Source organism: Apus apus, chromosome 15, assembly GCF_020740795.1.
Source record: "Apus apus isolate bApuApu2 chromosome 15, bApuApu2.pri.cur, whole genome shotgun sequence".
Lineage (NCBI taxonomy): Eukaryota > Metazoa > Chordata > Aves > Apodiformes > Apodidae > Apus > Apus apus.
In genome coordinates, this window is record NC_067296.1 from 13,392,509 (window position 1) to 13,417,381 (window position 24,873).

Genomic DNA, 24,873 nt, shown 5'->3' on the forward strand with positions numbered 1-24,873 from the left:
ATTCTCCTGATCTTGTTTATGCTTTGAAGAGCTGGACGTGAAATTCAGCATCAGGGGCTGCCACATGTGATCCACAGTCTAGGCAGGACTCCTTGTTCTAGCTGTAAGAATAAACTGCCTGGTCACCAGTCGGGCTGCACTGGTAGTTTGATGGAGTCACAGATTTTGCCAGTGTCAAGTTTAACTGAGGAAATTTATCAGACAAGCCCTTACACAGGGGGTTCTCAGCTGAAAAGGAAGGACCAAGTAATGTTCACTTGTACAATGAGAGGGAAGTGATTATTTCCTGAAGTGCATGCACTTTAAAAAAAGTATATGGCAGTTCTATAACCTTTCAACATTCATTGTAGCTGGGAAATGTTACCATGCTGTGGCTGCCAAATGCAATGAATCTCCATAGCCCTGAAATGCTTTAATTAATAATAAACTAATCTTATTTATTCAGCATGATAAATAATAATTAAAAACAGACATTCAATAGCAACTAGGCTGATGTTTTTATGGCAGAAAATATTTTGCATTACTTCTCTAACATTTTTTGTTAGGTGACAAAGTATCAGCCAGAATGAGCTTCTGTCAAGATTTACAGAAGGAAGACACTCCCTGAAGTCTCTCTGAGTTCTCAAGCCTATTAAGTTAAAAATGAGATTGAGTTTGTGGTGGCTCAGGTGACAACCTGTTTTCCATGCACTGGGAATACAACACAGAGAAGTACCAAAAAACCATCCAAGAAAAGGGTTTTATTGCATTCCCCCATTGATTAATGAGGCCGCTCGTGGAGTTTAAAAGGGCTGAGCTTGGGGTTCTCTGATTATTCACACAGTTACATAAGCAATTACAACGCAGAGCTTGAACGGTGACATTCATCACGCAAGCAGCTCCAGCCCTTGCTCCTCACCCTTCAGATTTATTCAATAGATTTCTCCGAACAGGGGATCTACATCTCTCCCCCCCACCCCGCAGCGGAAGCCGTGTGACACCCCGCACGTCACCCAGGTGTGCTGGGGGAGCAGAAAGGCACTAAACCCCCACCGCTCCTCCGCCCACGGACGCTACCGGAGCCGAGCGCTGTATCCCGGGTTTCTCCCATGATGTCTCGTGGGGGTCGCGGCTTCGGTCGAGGCCTCGGAGTGGATTCCCTGACACCCTTTGGCTCCCTCAACCGAGGCCCCGGTCCCCCCAACTCCTCGGTGTCCCCCCGGATCCCAGTGTCACCCCGGTCCCCCCAGCAACCCGGTCCCCCCGGATCCCGGTGTCGTCCCGGTGTCCCGAGTGTCCCCCCGCTTCCCCCTGGATCCCGGTGTCCCCCCGGTCCCCCCAATTCCACAGTGTCCCCCCGGATCCCGGTGTGCCCCCGCCCCCCCAGGATTCCGGTGTCACCCCGGTCCCCCCAACTCCCCAGTGTCCCCCCGGATCCCGGTGTCACCCCGGTCACCCCAGGATCCCGGTGTCCCCCCGCTCCCCCCCGGATCCCGGTGCCCACCGGTCCCCACAGCTCCCCGGTGTCACCTCGCATCCCGGTGCCCCTCGCTCCCCCCGGATCCCGGTGTCACCCCGGTCCCTCCAACTCCCCAGTGTCCCCCCGGATCCCGGAGTCCCCCAGGAGTCCCCCCGGATCCCGGTGCCCCCCCGCCCCCCCAGGATCCCGGTGTCCCCCCGGTGCCCCCCGCATCCCGGTGCCCCCGCCCCCCCCGCCCGGGCCGCAGCGGGTTAACCCGCGCACCCACAATGCCTCGCGGCCCCGCCCCGGCCGCGGCTGCGCCGTGAGGCGCCGGGCGGGAGCGGCCCGGGAGCGCGTCCGGGGCCGCGGGTACGTGGGGCAGAGCCCGCCGGGCTCTGGGCTGGCTCCGGGCTGCCCGTCCTCCCCGGGCTGCCCGTCCTCCCCGGGCTGCCGGCGCCCGGCGTGTCGGGGCCGTCACCCGGGCCGGTCCCCGAGGGGCGCGGGCGGTGCCGGGCCGGCTGGCGTGGCGGGGCGAGGCCTCCGCGGCCCTTCCTCCCTCCCCTTATTTTATCCATCTCTCGGTTTTGTTTTTCTTCGCAGCAAGCGGAGGCGGGGGAGCGGGCCGTGCTCCGAGGGAGGCCGCAGGGCTGGGTCCGGATCCAGAAGCCGCAGGGTGGGTGCGGGGCTCGGGCCCCGCGGCGCCGGGACGCCCGGGTGAGGAGGCCGAGCGGCTGCGGGCCCGCCCGGCGCGGCTGCTCTGCCCTTTCCTGCACACACAGCTCGCCTACACCCTGGCGTCGGGTTCAAAATGTGTTTGGTTTTTTTTCTGGCAAGGCCTCTCCGGGGCCTTGTTGCCCCGGTGCGACGCGTCGGGCTCCTTCGGGACCGCGGTACCGGGCAGACCCCGCCGCCTGCCTCAGCTGCGTGTTCTGAAGTGCAGAACTTTGCAGCTCAGCCGTGTGAAGTTGCTGCTGCCAAGGCCTCCTGTGGCTCGTTTCCACGTAAAAGTGCCTCGTGCTGCTTCTGCTTATTTGTTTGCTCTTAGCAAACTAAAGTTTCCTTACGTGGAAGCTCATATGGTGCAGGTTTAGGTTTTGGTTTTTTTTTCTGTGGGAACAGATTGTTTGGGAAATGGGAGTGTGAGATTGGTTTGTCTGAAGCTGTCTGTTCCCCCCTTTATACTCTTAGTCCAAAATATTTATATTCTTCAGAGAAAACATTCCTTAGCTAAACATTTTCTTTAGTCTGGTTTTTATTCAGGTCATACCAAAACAATGTAAGTTTGTGTAAGTTGTCTGCTCAGTTGTTACTTTAGTATTTCCTCTTGAAACATAAACATAAACTGAAATATACCAGGCACTTCTAAAGATGTCACCTCTCAGAAAGCTTAGAGCATCACTCTTTTTTTTTTTTTTTTGCACCTCTTTCCTTCATTTCCAAATGACTTACTGAGGGAGAGAAAGGTGAGAAGCTGGTGACCTTAGTTGCTTTTCTTGGGTAATATGGTGTGGGTTAAGCCTTGCCTTCCCACCAGACAGGTGTGGTGGTTTGGTCAGGGTGCTTCTGTCTCTTTCTGCTCTATAGAAAATCTCTGGCTCGTGGAATTGGAGTGGGAAAAGGCTTTCAGGTTCTCCTCCAGCAATGATTGTTTGTCACTGAGGCTGGCAGGCCTTTGCATATAATCTGTCTCTGTTATTCCAAATGAAATACTGCTTTGAGAACCTGGGAAAAAGGAGGAACACATGGTAAAGGAAGGATAGTGGTAAGGGAATGAGTGGCCAGCCAAAGAAAGTGACTTTGTACCTTGGTTTTGTACAAGAAGTTGTTGGGAAATACAGCCTTGAGGAAGGGGAGCTGGCATGCAAAGAGATGATAACAAAAGTGGCAAAGAAGAGAACCCAAAGTATGCACAATTGTCTGGTTTACTTAATTTCTGTACTGCAGAGGGAGAATTGTCCCTTACGTTGCCAGTGGCAAACAGTGGGATTGGAGGTGTGGACTTCAACTCATGTAAATGTAAATTGTCTCGGTTTAGGACATGAGCAAACACAGTTTTCTGTAGTTCTCTTTCCCTCCTCGCATGCAGATGAGTCAATGATACAAAATGTTGCTATTGGAATTCTTTGCAGAAAGTGTTTCATTGTACAAGGGGTCACTTGTCACACTTTGGTTTCCCTTTCTGAAAGTTACACAGTTTCCACTTGATTATTGATAAAAACAATCCTGTTCACTTGCTGCAGGATGACTTGAGTGCTCCTCAGCAAGATGTTTATGAAGGAATAAGTGCTTTGGATGAAAGGCAGTGAGTTCTGCCACTGGTAACTTCTGCTTTTAGCAGTGATAACACATAGGTACAACGTTGAGCTGATTTCTTTCTGACTCATGTTGTCTCAGCTGGTGGTGCAGGTAATTGTTTCTGTGTTTCTTGCCACCCCTACCCCCCTTTCCAGCTGTGGCTGAATTGCACCTTTCCAGTGAATGAATTAGGATGACTAAATCCCCCAAAACACACAAAGTACATTGAAAAGTAAGGTTGAGGGGGGTTTTGGTGGTTTGTTTGGGTTTTTTCCCCATGCCATTGGTTGTGATTCAGTGGCTTTTTCATAGAGATACAATTCTAAGGTGCTGGACCTCTTCCCAATATTGAATCCTTGAATATGACTTGGTTTTTTTTTTTCTTGTTTTTTTTCCCTTTATAGAATCATGGCAAGCCCAAGGACGAGGAAAGTTCTCAAGGAAGTCAGAGCACAAGATGAGAACAATGTGAGAAAAGTATAATTTTACTTAGAGAGTGTTGTAGAATTTAACTTTCTTTTGACCCACTCTAGCTGTATGTTTTGGTCTGCTTCAGCTGTCAGCTCTATGGCACTGGTATGGCTGACTAGTGAGAACCTAAACATTGGGATATCTGAGTTAATTCAAGTAACCTTTATTCCTAGATGTATCATAACACCTTGCAGCATATTTAGCACAAGTTTTTCAGACATTCTAGTGATGCTGTAACCCCTGGAGTCTGTTGAACAGGTGATGTTTTGGGCACAGTTAATTAAAATGGTCTATTTCAAGGAGCTTGATTATGCTCTGCCTTAAATGTGAAAGCCTATGGCCAGGTTCAGTTGTGTTGGTATCAATGCATTAAACCTTGAGTGGGGATTCTAGTCATAAGAACTGAAGTTGTTGCAGTGGATGAGCAATAAAGCTATTTTTAAGAAAAACCTCAGTTCAGATCTGCTATCATTTCTTGCCCAAGTGTGATATGACTGAATGTGTGTTGCACACATCAAATGTTGCATATTCATTTTGCCAAGGAAACTTCAAGAGTTCTGTTTGGTTGCTTTCTCCTCCTTCAAAACAATCTGGAAATTAAATCCAGTTGAATTTTGTTTATTGATTTCAACTCGCTCATCTGTATTACCTCACTGGTTTGTGGCCACTGGTACAGTAATTTTTATAATCCAAGTCAGGCAAGTTAATGGCTATTTCTTTCTATGCAGCATAAATAAATATTTGAAGGAATCTGCTGTCGGGGAAGGTGTATCCAAGCACTAAGAACTCTCCCTTCTGGAATTATTTTCTGTGTGTAAAGTTTTTGTGATTTTTGGCCTTCTGAGCTGTGAAAATGTCACATGGTGGCTGAGTGTTAGAGAGAATTGTTTTTCTCTTGCAGGTCTGTTTTGAATGTGGTGCATTTAACCCCCAGTGGGTGAGTGTGACCTATGGAATCTGGATCTGTCTGGAGTGCTCAGGAAAACACCGAGGCTTGGGAGTTCACCTCAGGTGAGCCTTGGAAGCAGATGATGGACTGAGTGGGGTTACCTCAGGGTGCATTATGGCTGTGAACAGAATGTATTCTTCCAGAAGTGTATAGAATTTCTCAAACCCAACATTTCATGGGCAGTTTTTCTTCATTCTCCTCTCCAAAGTGAACTTTACTCTCCTGTGTCTGGTGTGTAATTATTTGGGAGGGAAATCACCAAAGCAAGGAGGCCACTCAAAAGTATGTGTTTTGCTTTTCAGGGGGTGATTTGAAGCTCATTAGTGACTAGAAATTGCACAGGAAATGAGAGTTTGGAGCTATTCCATATGGTACATGAAAGAAGAAATGGAATTACTGAGATGAGGATAAGTTGAAGGGTGTTTCTTTAGGGACAGAAAGAAATGAGTCAAGATACAAGTTTTGAAGAGCCTTCTTGAGGATGATGTCTCACTTTTTTTTCCCCCTTGTGACCTTGTATTTCATTATGAGCAGGAGCACCGAGTGGGACAAGAGGTGTCCTCACTGGTCACTTAGTGGTAACTCTGGAAACACAGAAAAGAAAATCACCAAGTAAAGAATTATGGGAAAAGTTTCTTCTCTACAGTGGGTTAGGTTAATTTCTAGAAGTGAAAAAAGCTGCTTCTTCTGTCACCTGCTGTTGCTTGTCTCCTTTCAGTGCCAATACCTGGCATGATTGTAGCTTATTTCAGTGAGGATCTGACCACCTTCTTATGATGTTTCTATACCTGGAGAGTGTTCTGCATCATGTTTCTACTCCCAAATTTTGAGATAGGTTGTAATAACCTTTCTTTTTGTCCCTACTGATATAGCAGGGAATTACAAAAGCTGGGATTATAATGTGTTTTTTAACTGCTTTTCAGTTTTGTACGTTCTGTAACCATGGACAAGTGGAAGGATATTGAGCTGGAGAAAATGAAGGCTGGAGGTAACAGCAAATTTCGAGAGTTCTTGGAGTCTCAAGATGACTATGATCCCTGCTGGTCAATGCAAGAGAAATACAACAGCAAAGCTGCAGCACTTTTTAGAGATCAGGTGGGTTAATTGTGCATGTATTGTCATCCCTTTGGAAGCACTTGTTTTTGAAGGGCAGAGTAGGGCTAGTAGCAACCTTTTGAACCTCTACAATGGTTCCTAAAAGGGATAATTCTTAGAGTGTGTTTCCTCTTCAAACCAAGTTTACCTGGTCAAGGAAGTTGCCTAAAATCAGTTGACTGTAATAAAGCCAGTGCACAATTCAACATTGCTAGCCTGAAATAAAAAAAAAAATAAATAAAAGCACCAATTGATTGAGCTGGGGAGCTAGAAGCAAATGGGGAAAATTACTTGTCCTCATTTTTACAGGACCACTGTATGACTTGTCTGAAAACTCTGAGCTAGCATTCTTGATTATTTTCCTACCTCTTCTAGGTAGCTACAGTAGCTGAAGGCAAGGAGTGGTCCATTGAAACTTCTCCTGCCAGGAACTGGACCCCACCTCAGCCTAAAATGTCTCTCTCTTCCACTCACCGGTATGTGTTCCTGTGATCTAGTGTTGATACAGCAGCAGCAGGATCAAAACCTGGTCTTTGAATGTCTGCTGGGTTCATCCCGGTGATGGAATTGTCTGAACAATATTTCTTTTGCTGAAGTTAAGGAATAAGAGGTAGCAGGACTTGAATTTCCATAGTAGTTCCCACTTCCTCCACCTGAACACTAAAAGTGAATAAGAGCAGAATTTTTTATCTTGCCTTGTAGTGTACCTGAGGCTGGTCATGGTGTCAATCACACCTACCTTAACTGCAGCACTGTTCCAGTTCATGACTGAATGCCAGGGAAGAAAGAACAGACTTTCCCCTTCTGGTGCTAGTTACTAATGGGAACATCAAGGCTGGAATGCAGCAGTTTTGTTTTTCTGCTTTTGCATGTGATGTTTGTTGTTGTTTGTACTAAAGAATCAAGTTAACTGAAAAAGCAGTTGTAAATCAAGTGACCAATGCCTGACCATCATCCAGTAGGTTCTGGGGCTGGCTCTAGTCTGACTAGTGTTGTCTCTGGGTCTGCTCTTGCTTTAGTCACTCTACTCCAGTGCCTTTTAGTGGTTCCATTAGAGTTCCCTACTTGGTAGGCAAAAGAAATAATCAGTTCTGCACGTGTATGACAATGATATACATCAAGCTGCACTGGTCAACTGGTGGTTTTGCTTTATGCAGTTTGATTCTTCAATCTTTCATTTCAGCAGTTCTGCTGGACAATCTCAGACTGCAACTTCCTTTTCTGACAAGGCTTTTGAAGACTGGTTAAATGATGATGTCAGCTCCTACCAAGGGTAAATCAAGATTTATTAGCTTATTGAGTGCCTGGCCCTTTAGCATAACCAATGCTTGGATGTTGTACTACAGCCATACACCTGTGATCCTCATTCCCTAGTTAACAGTTCTTTTTTATTATTAAAAATGTTGATAATATATGATGAAGGACAAGATGAAGGATAGTGCCTCTTAATGCATTTGTGTCACAAAAATATTTGAATAGCAGTGAAGAGAGAGCTTGAAACTCAAAAGGTTACTGTGGTGGGAACCTGGGGAACCATTCCAAACCTGGGAATCTTTAGTGTATTCAACATCTTACAGTGATTTGAGTTAAACAGGAGTGTTTATAAAGCTAACACTTCTTTCTTTCCTTTTCCCATTTTCATGTATCACTTTATTAGGACTGACTGACTTCTGATGTCAGTGATCCATTGAACCCAGAGAATCATTCAGACCACATTAGCTTATGTAGGGGACACTTTGATTTGCAAGGATTCCCCAGTGGAACCTTCTTGGTCTTTTGCCTTCATGAAGTGAGTGGGTTTGTTTATTTTGGGTGCTAGATGCTTTAGGACATTTTTCCCAGCTTTATTCTGAAGTCTGTGAAACAGTTGCCATTCTTTCATGCTTTTCAGCTTGTGTTTAATGTTTTAATGGATGGATGCTAATACAGATTCATTTTCTTATGGTAGTGGCCAAGAGAATCGCTACGTGGGGTTTGGAAACACAGTAAACCCTCCAAAAAAAGAGGATGACTTCCTGAACAATGCCATGTCTTCATTGTACTCTGTAAGGAATTCCTCAAAGCTTTCTGGGACCTGAATTACTCTTTTCTTCTGTTTTATCCCCTGTTTTGGGAGAATATTATAAACAGAGAAGAGAAGCTGTGGGTAGATACAGAGAGATGTATTGTTTGTGTTCTCAAAGAGTGAAGAAGGTACTGGTGGACTTTAAAAGGCAAAATAAAGAGAGAAACTTGAGCAACACTTAGGAATTTTGTGTGGGGAAATAAAGAAATGAGGATATAGGAATAGATTAAGACTTAGTACTCAACAGGACTTGGAGAAAAACTAAAACAAGTAGTGACCTGTGGGGGTAGCAGTTAGACTGGTAGTTCTCTAATGAGATGAGCCATATTAGGTATGTTCAGTGGAAAACAAGTGTGATGTGTGTGTACATGGGTGCCAGAAGCCCTGAGCAGCGATGAAAACATTTGAAATACTTGTGACAGGGTGTGAAGAGGGAGCTGCATATGGTTGAACAGTTGTCATGATTGAAGGAGAGACAGTGAAAGAGCCGTTGTTGAGGGAAGATGGGAATAAAGTTGAAGCAGTCAGGGACATATTGGTGCTGTGATAGGCTGCAGAGTAACAGTGCTGAACAAAATGTTTTGTATTTGAGGTGACTTTGAAATACAGTAAGGTTTTTCTACCAGGATTAACGACCAGTAGTCCTCTGTAGAGGCTCATCATATAATTGATCTGAATATCCACACCAAGTTCCATTGTTTGGTTTTTAAAAAACTGTAATAATTTCACTGGAGCACAATAGAAAAAGGTAAAGCCTGAGCCTTTGAAGAGTATTCAGGTGAACCCACAGGGTGCTTAGTATCTTATTATTCCTAATCATGTTATAGATTGTAGGTCAGACAGTTCCAATGAGAAGCCACATCTCTAATGTATTCAGATGTGCCAAGACAGCAAAGGAGAGATGACACCGATTGTCCAAGTGACTGTCAACCATGATGTGAATGCAGGATCTCCTGGAAATTTATGATTAAAATGCCCTCTTGTGGCCACACACTGCAGAGCAATTTGAAGTCGATTGTATTATAGAGACTGAATATTTCATGCATATTCATTCTGGTGAGGAAACCAGTTTTCCTTCCACTGCATATGACTTTTTCCCCACACATGCTACATTTATGTAGATACATTATTTCCTGCTGTTACCTATCAGAAGGCACATTTTCTCTGGAATTTGCACTGACTGCTCTATCCAGCTTGTTCTGTAAAGAGAAGATGTAATTGTAGTTCATTCTTTAATCCCTTGAGACTCTGTAACAAAAAAACTGAGACACATCACTTTGCCTTTTGTGCAAATAATGACAGAATTATTTTTTAGTGTGTCAGCTTAGGACAAGAAAAGCAGTGAAGAAACTTGAAAAGGACAGGCAAAAAATATTTTTTACTGCTTCTTAAAGATGTTCCCTCAACCTAAACATGTAGTGTAGTCAAATTAAATAGAAGGTGTAATAAAAAAAAAATTCTCCTGCTTATGGCCTTGTATGGAAGTCTGCCCAAAAGGGAACATGTTGCCAAAACATCCACACTTGGCTGGAAATTAAATTGATAAAAGGCAGTGGCAGACATGGACATTAACCTTGCATTTGGAGCACCATGTTTAAGAGATTTTGCAGGACATCTGGAAGATAAAGTTTGTTCATGTTTTTTATCCATTCAAGTATGATGGGGTGTTTTCCAACTGTTTTTTACTGGGCAGATTCTGGATGAATGGGCTGATAACAAGACCTGAGATCTAAACAGTTGAGAAGTGATTTGTAATGGTTTTGTTTAAAAAAGGAATAATTAGAATTACTCTCCTGCTGCACTTTCTTTTGTCTGGTTTCTTAATCAGTATCTGCCAATCAGTAGTTAGAAGAAATCTTTTCCAATTCTTTAGAGAAAGGTCTTTTAAGAAATGTCCCATGGTTTTCAGATTTTGCAAGAACCAATAAGGCAAAATAGAGTTTTGTTTCCTTTGTTTTAAAAATGTGCAGCAAACAAGCAGTTTGAGGCTTTATCATTAAATGAAAAAATGCTGAATTGGCATTTTATGAATTGCTGCCTCATGTTTTTGAGCCCAGAATCTTGTTTTACTATCCAGTGTTTACTTGTTGAAAACCAGTCTCTGTTTCCTCAAGTTTTAGTATCTTTTGTTTTCTCACTTTCCTTGGGGGCATATTTTTTTTTTTTTTGTGTTGCCATTTTTAGTAAAATAACATCTGAAGTATTCAGGTTTGTTCAAATTGCAGCTGTTCTGGCACATGTAATGAAAGTTCCTTGCTGCATTACACTTAAGTGAGAGACTAAAATGTTTGCTTTTACTAGTGGGTAAATTTTAAAACTACAGGACATGCTGTATAGAAGAACATTCTGACTTAATTTAATTTTTAGTAGTGAACACTTGCTTATTCACTATCAGTATTCACACGTGGCTTATGGTGTTCTCTCTTTAAAGGGATGGAGCAGTTTTACAACTGGAGCAAGCAAAATTGCCTCAGCTGCTAAAGAGGGTGTAAGTAAACAGAACTTATTTCTATGTAATTTTTGTAAACTCAGAGGTTCAGTTAGAGTTCCAGTAGGGATCTTTAAAAGGATTACCAAGACAAACTGAACTCTGCTCTCTGTGTATCTTTGCCTATAGCATATGAAATAGATGCATGTTGAATGTAGATGTCTGCCTGAGCTGGTTCTCTTGTACCTGGATGGATGTTTTTATAAATTTGTTGACTGGATGTAAGCATCTAGAAAGAGCAAAACTGCCATGTTTGTATTCCCTTCAGAAACAAACAGAATCACAAAATGTTATGGGTTGGAAGGGACCTCTGGAGATCGAGTCCAACCCCCTGCTGCAGCAAGAACACCCAGGGCAGGTCACACATGAACAGATCCAAATGGGTCTTGAAAGTCCCCGGAGAAGGAGACTCCACAACGTCTCTGGGCAGCCTGTCCCAGAGCTCTGTCACCCTCACAGTGAAGAAGTTCTTCCCCATGTTGAGGTGTAACTTCCTGTGCTCTTAATTTGCATCCATTGCCCCTTGTCCTATCACAGGGCATGACTGAAAAGAGATTGGCTCCCCCTTCCTGGCACCCACCCTTCAGATATTTATAGACATTAGTAAGATCCCCTCTCAGTCTTCTCTAGACTAAACAGCCCCAGGTCTCTCAGCCTTTCTTCATTTTTATTTATAAAGCAGAAGTTTCAGTCTAGGCCAAGTAAGGCCAAATTTTTTTCTTCAGCAGGAATGTAATACCAAGTTACAAATTGCTAATGTTTTTTAATTTTTTTTTTTTCATTCAGCTGCTCTCTAACTACAGCTATTTTGTCAGATTAAATAGAAAACTTGTTGGGCAGAGGTTGTGCCCAGAGGGGAGCTTTGAGAAAAGCTGAGGCATGGTCTTCATGGTCTGTGTGTTCTGCAGATTTACACACTTAGATGACAATCATTCAACTAACTGTAGATTGAAACCAGAGGAATTAACTTTTTTTTGCATTTTAAGGAGATGATGGTGGAAAGACATTAATTTTTGTTGTGAAAATATTGCACTACAACTTTTTTCAGTTGAAGCCTTTGAATTTTAAACTTGAATGTATGTGCATCTTTTCACAGGCCAGCAGGTTTGGATCTCAAGCAAGTCAAAAGGTGATTATGGATTTACCTCTGTCTTGTTGACTGTAATTGGCTTTAAATGTCATGTATTTATCTGCACCAGTTGCTTTAGACTTGATCATCAGCAGACCAGTGTGTTTATCCTTCATAGCACACAATGATTTCTAGGTTCTAGCTTTTATTTTGGAGGGAATTGCAATCAACTGCAGTGATCAAATTAAGCAAAAAATAAGCAGTGATGCTCTGCTGTGTGTAACTGTCAGGTGTATTGGAGAGGCAGCAGCATGAAATGCTTTGATTCATGTTTGCAGACTTAAAATATCCTTATCTTTGTGAATGTTAACTGTGGTCTTACTTTGAAGCAGCTTACTTGGTGATACAACATAATGCAAACCATCTTCCCATTGCTAAAGAAAATACTACAAATGTGAACTGCTTAATATTGTTATTAAATTAAATTGCCTGTGTCTATTTTTAAGAGCAGCAATTACAAAAGCATTTCCTCTTCCAAACTAGCATTAAAGCAGAGACTGTCAGACCTGAATTCTGTCTGACAGAAGCAGGATCTGTTTGCATGGAAAGGTTTTAAGTTCAAATGTAAAAATATATAAAAGAACAGGATAAAGTGCCAGAGTTGTGAGTGAGAGGGGACTTAAATGTGTGATAGCAGGATGCTGTTGCTCAAAGCAAGTGGGAAACTGCAGGTGCTGATGTTCAGATGTAACAGTTGGATGTTAATGCTCCAGACAACAAGCCAAACCTGGGCATGTTTTGTAACAAAAATGCCTGGTTAAAGCACCCAAACTTGGTATTTAAAAGCTTTAAAGTATTTGCTGCTTGGCTTACTTAATCTGTGTGTTCTCCAAGTCTTCCTCTTCCACTCCTTCGGGCAGTTTCCCTTGTAGAAAACTGGTCTTGCTTTGGCGTTATTAGCACACGTAAACAATAGTAAGTGTAACAGCTCATTACATCTACTGACAAGGACCACAGCAACATGGTGCTTTAGAGGCTAAGCTATGTTACTGTAGCATGAATTTTGTTCCTGATCTTTTGCACTGTAGAACAAACTGAGTATCTTTTTGATGTAATATATTGTTTAAAGGTATATTTAGTGCCCGGTGACCAAACATTCACTGTTTGTCTTGTCAGTAGATGTCAAAGTTGGAAAAGGTTCATGCTACTTAACTTGCCTGAAAAAAATGCTGCCAATGTTTTGCTAAAAGCTGCTTCTACCTTCCTTGCTCTTTCTCTTTTGCTGTCTGGGTAAAGTTTTGGGGCTACAAGCAGCAGCCAGAGCCGGTAACACCCTCACATATATTCTTGTGCATGGAATCCTTGTCAGTGTTGGTGCTAAATATGTGCATTTGCTCTTGAGCCATGTTTTTTTGTTTGTTTTTTTTTTCCCTGAAGTCTGTTTAGAATGTGTGTTTCATATGGTAATGTTTCTTCCAACCTATTGAAAATAGGTTGGAGAGAGGTATCCAAGCTCTGCACTCTCAGGAAATGTGCTGTATGTTTGTCCATGCTCTTCATAAGCACAGGTGACCAGGATTTCTGTTTGCATGCCTGGTCCAGGAATGCAATATGCCAACATCTCCTCTGGGCTGTTGGTGGAAGGCAGGCTCTCCAATAAATGCCCCATTATGGAGTGGATGCAGTGGTGGTTAGAATGCTGTCCTGAAATCAGCAGTGATAAAGAAACAGTTGCAATGCAAACACAATTGGACCCAACTCTTCCCTTTCCATGTTTACCAAAGTACGTGGCTGAGTAAATGGGATAATGTGAGAATTCTTCCTGATTCTACCCATGACTTCACTTAGCATATTTGAACTGTTAGTGTGTTACACTCCTTATTATGTAACATAAACAGTGTGGCATGTTTAATAGACTCTGAAGGATTTTCTAACGATGAAAAATCCCTTTTCTTGCTTTTCTTAAACACTTTCCAGCCTCACTTGCAGTGGAAAGAAGCCTTATGTGATTTGCATTCACGTTTCTTACTAGGTGGAAATGGGGTTACCTTTTGCCTTTGTCTTCTCAAATAACTTTTGAACGGGTAAGGAGTAGAAATATTGGAGATAATGGTGGTTGAGTAGAGGGGAGATCCTAGTAGTGCTGTGGTGAAGGGAAAAGCTTTTTAGATACCTGGGAATCTGGATGGATGCACAAGGTGCTCCACCCCGAGGAAGAATATGAATGAGGACTCACACATGACAATGTCAACAGTGAGACAGAAGAAAACCCTTAGGAAATGAAACTTCATTTCTGCTAATGTTGAGGAATAACACTTGTCTTGCAAACAAATTGGTCCTTTTGGATTAATTAGGCTAATTCAGAAGGTGATCAGTATAACACAGCAGTTTTGAAGAAAAGTTTAGATTTATCAAAGGCTTAGTAGGGAAAGGAATGATTTAAAATACTGCTCTCCATGTTAGTATAATTTCTGACTTAGACTGAGGGGCTTACATTTTTGTGAGATGCCTCTGAAGCACAATAGCTCTGCTTGTTCTGGATTGCAATAGATTTCTGAAGTTCATTGTTTTCTCTCCCTGCCAACCTGAAGCTGTTAAAATAGATGACAGAAATCTTCTGGCTCAGCTTTGCTTCTTGTGTATTCCTTAGAGACAATTGGCCTTTTGTTAATAGATAACAATGACAGCTCTACAAGACAGAAGAACTGGGGAAAAATTGGCCAGAAATATCTAACTTTACAAGTTGTTCCATTAGTAAGGAAAAAGAAGAGTAGATGGGGTCAGTTCTTCCAAATATTCAGCTGCAGGTATTAGCAGGGGGTCCATTTTCTTGGCTGTTGCTGGTTGAACCATTGCTTCTGCTTTCAGGTCAGACTTTGCTTGGGCTCTGGGCATCTCCAACAACCTATTGCCACGTGCATCTGTTTTTAATGGATTTTCTTGTAATGTTTTCTGCAGCACTTTGTGCTTTTCAGCTCATTCTGCTTTTACAAATCAAAGCTTAAGGCCTCATGTGTTTTTGGAGATACTACTGAAAAATTAGCCTGCACCTGCAGAAAATGTTGGCTGTGGTTGGTTTGGCTTTTCTTGCTTTTGGGTTGTTTTTTTTTTTTTTAAAAAAATAATAATAACTGACTCTGTTTTTGTTTTGGTTTTAAATAGGCATCAGAGTTAGGTCAGACATTAAATGAAAATGTTCTCAAACCTGCACAGGAAAAGGTAACTTTGGAACTAGTAAATTACTTGCAGCAGATGGTTATGCTGACTTAGGGAGTGATTGCGTCCCCCTGCCACAACTGCCCAGTTTGTCAGTGCATCCTTCTGTATTTTCATTCACTAGCACAGCAGCAAAGGGGAAACAAATCATTCAAAACCATTATGTTACCAGAGAAAGTTAAATGAGGGTAATTTCCCTTTATCAGTCTTCTGTCCACAAGAGCCTGTTGCTTTCTTTCCCATTAGATACTATTGTATAGATTTCATGCTTTCAGTAATGGAAGATGGGACAGGGTGAAAATGCACCCTTAATGGGTATAAAAATCAGTTATTACGAACAAAGAATTGATCAGTACTATCTTGGAGTGTTAAGTTCATGGTGTTACACTCATCTGCCTGCCAGCAGTGTTTTAATTCAGCTAAGCATCTTTCAGCCAGTGTAGTTTGTCTGCTGCCTCATTGGGGCAGTAGAATTTGGGGCAAAATGCATGTTTAAGATGAATGGGCACAATTTATAAGCAGAAATAACATGTTCTTGCAACCTTTATTTGGTATTCATTCTGAATATTCTGGTAGTCAGTTAAAACCAAGTTTTGCATGCTGAAGTAACACTTGTGTTAGTTGTTCTAGTAGCTGTCTTGTTTCTGGGAAAGTAGTTTGAAGTAGATTTTCATCTTCCCTTGACAGTTGTTTGTTAGTGATGAAAACCATTTGGCTGCTGGTACTTGCAGCGGCTGTTGGAGGAGAGCACACAGGCTGACCTGAGGAAACAGTCACTGGTGGCATGGAAAAAAGCAGGGCAGCCCTCATCAGGGACTACAGATTTTATTGAAAGATTCTCCCTAGTGTAAAATGTTGCTTTCCTGTTCCATATGTTTAAAAGGAATGTATTTCTGCATCTTTCCCATTTGGCATGTATTTGTTCTGTGCTTCTAGAATTTTGGATCAGCTCCAAAATGTTGATGAAGTCTCTTCTAAGAATGTGGTGCCCTCCTTACCTACCTGCCCTTTCTCTGGATATATTGGTTTTGATAAAGCAGACTCATTTTGCTCCCCTAAGAGAAGCAGTTACAGTACACTGGGACATGGATTAATTTTCAATTTTAGAGGAATGGTTTAATCACATCACAAAATAATTTATCTTGAATTATCTTTATTAATTCAACATTCTTTACATAGCATTTCAAATCAGAGGAGAAGAGGCTATTTGGTTTCCTATTCCCTAGAATTATGCACAACTTATTTCAGAGTGCTTAGATGCATTATTTTCAGGGTTATTTTTAGGGTGCATTTCCTTGAGCTGATTTTTAGTTTGTAGAACAATTTAATGAGGATGTTGCATACTAGATTAAAAAAAAAAAAAAAAAAATCCATTTCCCTTAGGATGTTTTGCTGTTATTTCTAAATTAGTGTTACTTTCTGAAGTAAGTGCTTAGTAATCACTGCCTGGCACGTATATAATTATATAAAGTCACTTGCTTTGTAACAGCTGCCATTTATTAATTGGTGAAAGGCACCAATTTTATTCTGGTTGATCAAAGTTCAAAGCCCTTTTAATATTTAAATAAGCACATATACAAGATAGAGAATAAAAAGGATCAGAGAGGTTTTTAATCTCTCCAAACCAAATATTTGTATTGTAAGAGGTATTTATAAAATGTTATAGAATTGTAGAATGGTTTGGGTTGGAAGGGACCTTAAAGCTCATCTAGTCCCAACCCCCCTACATGGGCAGGGACACCTCCCACCAGCCCAGGCTGCTCCAAGCCCCATCCAACCTGCCCTTCAACACTGCCAGGGATGGGGCAGCCACAGCTTCCCTGGGCAACCTGGGCCAGGGTCTCAACATCCTCACGCTAAAGAATTTCTTCCTAATGTGTAACTTCAATCTCCCCTCCTCCAGTTTTGATCCCTTACCCCTTGTCCTCTCACTACCAGCCGTTGTCAAATGTCATGTTTGCAGATTTTTTTTGTATTGGTGTTTTTCTGCTCAGCATTAGTGTAAAGATTGATACCTTCCTCAAACTGGATGTATATTAGTAGAAAATTCCCACAATCTTCCAAGCACTGAAGTTCACTCCATTAGAGATCAGTGGACTTGTTATGTCATTTTCTTAACTTTGTTAACTTTGACTCAAGTATATTTTGATTAATTATTAGTTTGGGTTTGGTATAATTTTTTTTACACTGGTTTTTAGGTGCTAAGTCCAAGTAAGCTTGTCTTAAGGTCTCAATGCTTTATTGTATGACTAATTACCAATACTTTGATTCATGTAGGTGAAAGAGGGGAAAATATTTGAGGAGGTCACCGTGGGGGTATCACAGCTGGCCAGCAAGGTATGAAGAGGCCTGCCTGCCCTAAGGAGGCCAAACAGCAAGCCAGTCTCCATATTCTTCTGAAGAGTTTGTAGGGAAACCAAACTCCAGGGCAGCTTTAGTCTCAGCTGAATGCAGGCATGCTGAACTGTACTTTCTAGTGTGCAGTGCTTCTGTTGGCGTGCTCAGAAGCTGTTGAGTACCATGGAGTCCTCACAGTGGCTTCACTGAGGGCATGTTGCAGAGTTGCAGGCAGCCAGTGTTCCAAACACAAAAAGAAATGTCTGCTAGAGAATATGGAGACAGCTTGCATTACATGTCTATGATTACACTTACTAATGGTCTGTACCTTTTTTTATTTGTCTTGTTCTGCTGTCATTGCTTGGTGATGTGGTAAGTGCTAAGTACACAAGTCCTGCACAATCTAGTGCCTGTTTTGATAACTTGTATGGTGTTCCCTAGGAGGGGCTGTCTGGCACTGTGAAGGTGAGCCCTGGAAGCTCTATCATGCACCAGCTTAGTGCCTTAGGTGTTGGGAATATTTGAATAAAATAAGTGATGTTACTTGCTCTTTTTAGACCCTGGCAACTTCAAGTTTGAATTCTGGGATTCATCCTCCTTATCTGTGACTTAGCATAGTTGCTTACATGGGTGTCACTTCAGGATTTGTTTTCCTACTTCAGCACCAGTCCATTCTGATAACCCAAAGGATTCTCCTAGCAGTCATGTTTATTCTAGAACTCAACTTTTGGCCTGTTTTACCTGGGCAGTGAAATAATAATACTGGAACAGGGTGAAAGTAGTTTTGTAGGACAGTGGAAAGATAAATACTAGTTATGTTAATTATAACATCAAAGCATCAGTGCTGTCATTGAGTTTGAATTTATGGAAGGAGCAATTCCAGCATTTTTGTCAAGGAAATCTAGGAGAGAATTCAGAAGCTGTTACAGACAATGGTGGGCGAAAAAGCTGAACTCATCCTACTTTTCACACCTTCCAGCAGCACGATGCTATCAAGTTTATGTTCTTCACATCAAGCACACAATTGCCCATCAAAAATACAAATCAACATTGAGTGAAATTTTCTGATGAAATGTGTCTCTTTATCTGAGCAATGTTGGAGGAATGTGTTGTGGCTTTTGCTGTTGGGCTTGGAAGAGATGTTGGATAAATCCAGAGGAATGAAGTGTCTTTTTTTCCTCTAGGTTCAGGGAGTTGGAAGTAAGGGATGGAGAGATGTCACCACTTTCTTTTCTGGCAAACCGGATGATAACCATGAAAGGTATTTTTTGGTTAATGTTTTCTATGTCTCTCTAAACACCTAGTTTTATCTCCTGGGTGTCTTCTACATTATAGTAGTAGCAGGTGATTTTTAAATATGAAGAAACTGTCTTTGCTAGTAGCCCTCCTGTATGTAATGTGAGAGGAATTCAATCTGTCTGGCAGTTGTTAAACAGAACAAGACAGTGCATAGCACTTGGGTTTTCCATTTTTTCCAGATGCATATCTGCTCCAAACCCCAGGCCTGTTGGTACTTTGGGCTCTAAACAAAGATCTGTGAATTAGAATATCAGTTTATGCCATTCAGAGCAATATGTTTAGTTCTTCTGCCTTCATTCTCGGGTTTTGTTTAAGCAAAGGGCAGGACCGTTACAGTTCTCTTTGTTTGTGGTCACTTATTTTTGTTATGTTTGTCATAACTAATTTATTTCCACCTTCTTTTCTTTTTTACTCCCCATAAAAGGCCAGCTGAGGGAGAGAGCTACCAGAACAGTGGAGGGGAGGGCTACCAGAACGACGCTGTAGATCAAAGCTTCTGGGAGACCTTTGGCAACTCAGATCCACCAAAAGCTCATAAATCTCCAAGCAGTGAGAGCTGGACCTATGTGGACAATTCCACAGAGAAGAAGAGCTCCGATAGCTGGGACGTGTGGGGCTCAGGAACAGTCTCCAACAACAAGAACAGTAACAGCGACAGTTGGGAAAACTGGGAGACCAACTGGGAAAACACAGGAGGGGAGAACAAGACCAAAAAACCTCCTAAGCCAACAAAAAAGGCATCTTCAGCTGATGATGGGTGGGATAACCAGAACTGGTAGAACTGTTAACCCTGTTTTGCACAGCTAGGAAAGGGAGGCTATGCTGGCTGACTGGGGGGAGAAAGTTTTACACACAACTGGAGTATCTTTCTTGACTTTACTGATCTGTTATTTTTGTTTCCCATTCATTCTCCTTCTATCCCAGTGTAGGAAAAAAAGTAGCATCTGAATCTTTTGTTACTTAAGGTGGCTCTCCCTTTTTTAGGGATAGTGATGCCTACATTCTCCTTGCACTATTGAAGCTGGATACAGTGACTTTCTTAATATGAATGTTTAAAAGAAAAGAGTCAGTGCAAGCACACTTCTGTGGCACAACCTTGCATGTGTATGTTCATAGGTATTTGTCCAGCCCTCATATCATTTGGGATGACCTGAGGGGTTAAGTGCAAGCACAGGACAGGGTGTGTCTGGAAAAGCTAGCCATTAAATGAGCAAACTGCAGCTGAATAGTTCAAATGCCTTATGGGTTGCTCTGACCATATGTAGTCTGGCAATTCAAGATGGTCTTTAAGATACTTTTTATTGGAACTTTGTTTTTAATCTTTGAGATTATTATCTCTGGTTGTTGTTTTTTTTTAGTCTTTTGAAACTAATTTTCTCCCCTTAGAATTAGTAAGGGATCTAGAGCTAGAAAATTATCTGTGTGAACTCCTGGGTTTGACCTGAGCTATCCAAGGATATATCCAGGATAGCTCTGCTATGCCCTTCTTGCTCAAGGGGTTCAGAGTTTGCACAGTGCAGAGTTCCTGCACAGACAGAATGCAAAGCTGTGCTGTTCTCCTTCCTTCCCTGTGCCCTTCATCCAGCTTGAGTATTTTATGTGGTCTGGTTTTCCTCTGTCTTCCTGCTACCCTTTTATTTTATCCATTCTGATAAAAGTGAAATCTTTCTGCTGCTTATGGACTTCTGGGCATCTGTTTGGCAACTTGACAATGAAACAAATTTGTAAAAAAGATTCCAGTATGAAAAAATGGGTGGAAAATCTGAGAACATTGAGGAAAGAGGCTGGCAGCAAGCCGTTTTCAAGATGAACAGATGTCTGGATTTAATAGTAAAGTTTAAATTAAGCAGATGTTTTACAAAGTAATCTTTAAGATGTCAAACTGTATCTCTCTTTCTGTCATGTATTTCTCTACATTTTCTTCCTGGATCTTGTTAAAGAAACACTATTTTGGAAACTTTAGATACTCCTTGTCAGCATTATGGAATGGAATAGCAGATTCAGTTATGTCTCAATTTTGATCCAGCAAATTGCTTTGCATGACACAAACCATAACTTCTATAGAAGAACTGTGACTCTGAGGACAAAGGTGTCCTAGGTATTGCATTTTAGTTTGGGGGGTGTTTTGAAAATGTACACTCAGCCCAAAAACAATCAGCTCAACTGGAAAACTTCAGATCATGGTGTCACCCCCTAGTCTGCTTTACTACCAGCATGGACATTTTTAGTGCAGAACCTGTAAAAGTTCATACATACCTAAAAAGCCTTTCCTTTTTAAAACTTAGTTATTTTGTTCAAGCAAACAGCTAGCCTGAGTTGTTGAAGTTAGCCTTAAATAGTTTAATTTCTTTCTGTCTTCACAGAGGTTTTTGAGCTTATAGTAATATTGAGAGGTTAAAAAGGAAGGAAAATTACGAATCACCTCCAAAGTAGCAGACTTTAAGTCTAAGTAGAAGTAAATCTATAGCTTGATGCTGCATTTCTATTAGTAGGATCTTTCAGAAGGTGAGCAAAATACTTTTCTAGTCTACTCCAGCCTTGTCCTGAGAGAGTTGGGATTTCTTTTCCCCTTGCTTTTCCTGGCAGCAGGTCTCTGAAGCTCCTGCAGCAGGACCCAGCACTACTGGAGGGGCCTGCGCTGTTCCTGCTGACACCCTGAAGGCACAAGAGGTCTCTGTTCACAACCTTCTTGTGCCTCCTGGGCAGACGTTTGCAGCCTGGCTGTAAATCAAGGACTTTTGTTCTGGGTTTTCTCCAGTTCCAACTAGACCTGTGTCATAGCTGAATTGCATGTCAAACCTAACGTTGTATTTTCCTGCATCCACCTCTGCTGCCCATTGAGAGCTTCTGCTGGGCAGGATCTGCCCAGCCCTGGGCTCACGGTTACTCCCCTGTGGAGGCTGCAGGAGCAGGGGTGGCAAAGTGCATCCCATGGGTTGCACTGCCTGCTGGTGTCTGTCTGGAGTGATGTGAGGCCGATTCAGCTTCCTGTGTACAAATGTATGAGTTTCTCTTTTGTAATCTTCCTGTAATAGCTCGTAGCAAGATGAACTTTACCTCAGTCCATTCAGTCAGCAGGACCGTGATGTGTGTGTGCACGTTCTCCTCAGCTCTCTGGTTTGCCCAGGAGAAAACTGGTTTATTTATATAGCACTTGCAGCTACAATTGTCATGAGCCATTTTCTTCTGCTTTTGTTTTTGTATCCCTTGAACCTTTATGTTCTAAATTAAACAGCCAGAGCCCTGCTTGGGCAGAAGCTTTGGATAATGTTTTTAATTCTAGTTGAGGAGACAGGGACAGAACAGTTGCTGTCCCTTTTTGCAGTGCTGGAGAGAGGCAACAAAATGCTACAGCTCCCAGAAGGGGGGGGTACTGGGAGATACTAACACCAATAGAATGGCAGAAAGTGTAACTGCAGCCATAAAACTAGTGTACCAGCTGGTCTCAGTGTGCCAGGCAAATTGGTATTTTTTAATTACTTGTCTGAATCTGAACATTTTACCACATCTTCCAGAGGAGAGGATGAAATGAGGGCATGTTCCTTAGCAAAGCCCCTGTTTTATTGGATTTTACTTTTTTTAGGGTAGATGGCTGGGAAGTTTGTGCAGTTTGGTGGGATGCATGCAGTCGAGGTGCATGTGTGGAGTGAGTGCTTATGACCTAGACTTCTTAAAAATTGTTTTTATCCTCCCTTCTTTCCCCAAATCCTCCTTTTTCAGTCTGATGATGAGCATAGTGAGCAGAGGCGTGGAGTGCAGCCTGCTGGAGCTGAGGCCTTCTGTGTAAGTGATGGGATGGCTGGGAACCTGAGTGAGCATGTGGAATGGCAAGGCTTTAGTGTCCCTGTGTGCTCCACGTGTTTGGTGGATGAGGAGAGTGTTTCCTGTCAATCCCACACCATGTATTAACAATTTTAAGTTGTACGAATTGCCAGGACAGAGCACAGAAGGTGAAGTGACTGCTGGACACTGGAATGTGTGGTTTAAATTTCCTGATGTTTCAGACTGGTTTGTTCCTTTGTATGGCTTCAACTTTGGAAAACAGAGAGCAGCTGGATTCCTGCAGATAGTCTGAAATAAGAAAAACCTCAAGGCATCCAAACTAAGTGCCACTTGCGAAGGAATGAAAGTCTTGGAGGATATTCCTGAACCAGGAACCTGATTCTGTGAGTTAGGGATTATTTTAAAATGTTTGGTTTGTGACTTGAAACCTGTTAACAATTAAAGCATTTCAAGACGTGCTTGCTCAGCTGTCCATCATAGTTGAGACCTCAAGGAAAATGCTGCTGCTTTTATTTTCCAGACCAGACTGTGCAACATTCCATGAGTTCATAATGTATTTATCAGTGTAATTATCTGTGCAATAATTTAACAATTGTAGGTAAAACCTTTGCTGTTTAATCCAGGATACATTTAAAGATACAGTGGTCCTCTTAGAGAGCAGCAGTCTGCCAAGGTATTTCCATTCTCAACTTTAGTAATACTGAATTTTGATAACCCTGTTAGAAAGGCTTGAGCAATCAGTGATTGAAACAGAAATGAAGAAACAATTTGATGTCCGTTATTGGAGTTGGAGTATAATGGCTTAGTGCCCTCCACTTGTAGAGCCCTCTTCCATTTCCATGCCAGCAGAATCTTGGTCAGGCTGCAGTACTGTATCTTTAATTTTCCTGTTGTGTTTTTTGTGAAGTTCACAGGAATGGCAGTTTCAGTGAACACTAATCATTGTTCTGTAGAGTGGTACCAGACTTGAACTGCAGTGTCATCTTCTCAAGAGCATTATAATAAAGCAAAGAGATGCAGAGCAGGATGGTGTTCAACCTTTTTTCAGGAGACTTCAATGAAGTGTAAAGCCATGTGCACTAGTACAGCTCATCTGGCCTTCTGAGTGGAGTTGATTTGTTCTTGCTAGGACTGGCATCCCAGAGTGAACTCAAGATGCTTCACAATTAAGAAAGCAGGAAGGTGTTGTTACAGTCTGAGGATGAAATGGTCTTGTTGGAAGAGTAACTGACATTAAGAGCATGGATGTATGTCCTGATGTGCTGGGATCCTGCGTGTTCTTCACTGCCAGTAATGAGGGAGAAAGGAAGGTGCTGCTGCTAACAGAGCCAAAACCTGGTGCTTTAGATTTCCTTGGAGTTTCGTGGTCCAACTTTAAGTGCTAATTGAAGGGAGATTCCTCTGATGAATCCTTCAGCTGGTGCTGATGCTTCCCATTCAGATTCTAGTTTCCTTCACTAGCCAACCAGCCAGGTGAATGCTGCAGGTGATTCATGACTGCTCTGAGCTTGGTGTAAACCTAAAATACCTTTTGTTATGTTCCTGGGCAGCAGGACCAAATCTTGCTTGCCTTGTGGAAGAAAAGCTCTGCTTCATTTTCCTCACAGAACCTTTTCAGCCAGTGGCCACGTCCTGCAGACCACTCTCAAAGTGGTGAAGAGCCTGCGGCTCCTTGGGGCTGGTCCCAGTACAAACCTGCTCTTGCACTGGTTGTGGTGAAGGACTGGGTCAATGTACCAGCTCACATGGAAGATGCTTCTTCCCAAGATTGTGCTCTGTGGGACGCCGCTGGTGAAAACCGTCACTTCTCCTGTCTTCCTCTAGAGGGGATTGTGTTCTGTGCACGGCCGTTGAAGGACCTGAGCTTGAGTGAGGTTTGAATAGCTGGATGCGGGGTTAGAAATGCGTTCCTGCTTGTCTGCTTCCCCATCCTGTCCTCTGCCTTTGACTTTCATGCTGCATTAAGCCTACACCACGCGAGTTCCTCTTCCCAGCCACACACGCGTCCTCCTTGGATGGTTCTTGCTACCTTAGACTTTTAGCTCTCCCTCCTGGCTGAGCGCCGGGCTGGATGGAGGCTGTAACACCTACCGGGTCCCAGGCTGGTACCTTAACCCCTGCTATCCCGGCCCTTTGCTTTTCCACCTTTACCTGAAGGAAGCAGCAGACTCGTGGGATGAGCCAGGACAGGGCTGTCCTCTCCATCGCTGCTGGCACAGCAATAGCCAGCTCTTCTCTTCAGTGGGTGCTGAGAGGATTGCACTTGCCCCCCCAGGTGCCCCTCCTTGGGCTGTGTTCAGTGAGGGCTAATTGGAACATCATTAGCACATTCCCATTACAGCATGAGAGTGGAGACTTCCCCACC

At 42.7% G+C, this 24,873-nt stretch overlaps 1 protein-coding gene across 9 annotated transcripts; it reads left to right on the forward strand.

The window, feature by feature from the left end:
• Positions 1-978: 978 nt before the first annotated feature.
• ARFGAP1 (ADP ribosylation factor GTPase activating protein 1) lies at positions 979-23,532 on the forward strand. Of its 9 annotated transcripts, XM_051632944.1 has the most exons (15): positions 1,755-1,810; positions 2,042-2,155; positions 4,141-4,204; positions 5,109-5,218; positions 6,080-6,251; positions 6,627-6,727; positions 7,435-7,524; positions 8,200-8,296; positions 10,748-10,804; positions 11,901-11,933; positions 13,170-13,199; positions 15,036-15,092; positions 17,367-17,426; positions 18,611-18,687; positions 19,150-23,532. In XM_051632944.1, the coding sequence occupies exons 3-15, from the start codon at positions 4,145-4,147 to the stop codon at positions 19,502-19,504; spliced, it is 1,299 nt and encodes a 432-aa protein (XP_051488904.1). In that variant the 5' UTR covers positions 1,755-1,810; positions 2,042-2,155; positions 4,141-4,144; the 3' UTR covers positions 19,505-23,532. The 9 variants fall into 9 exon arrangements, with proteins under 9 accessions (XP_051488910.1, XP_051488904.1, XP_051488911.1 ...); XM_051632950.1 differs by lacking the exons at positions 1,755-1,810; positions 2,042-2,155 and adding an exon at positions 979-996; XM_051632951.1 differs by lacking the exon at positions 13,170-13,199.
• The last annotated feature ends 1,341 nt before the right edge of the window (positions 23,533-24,873 follow it).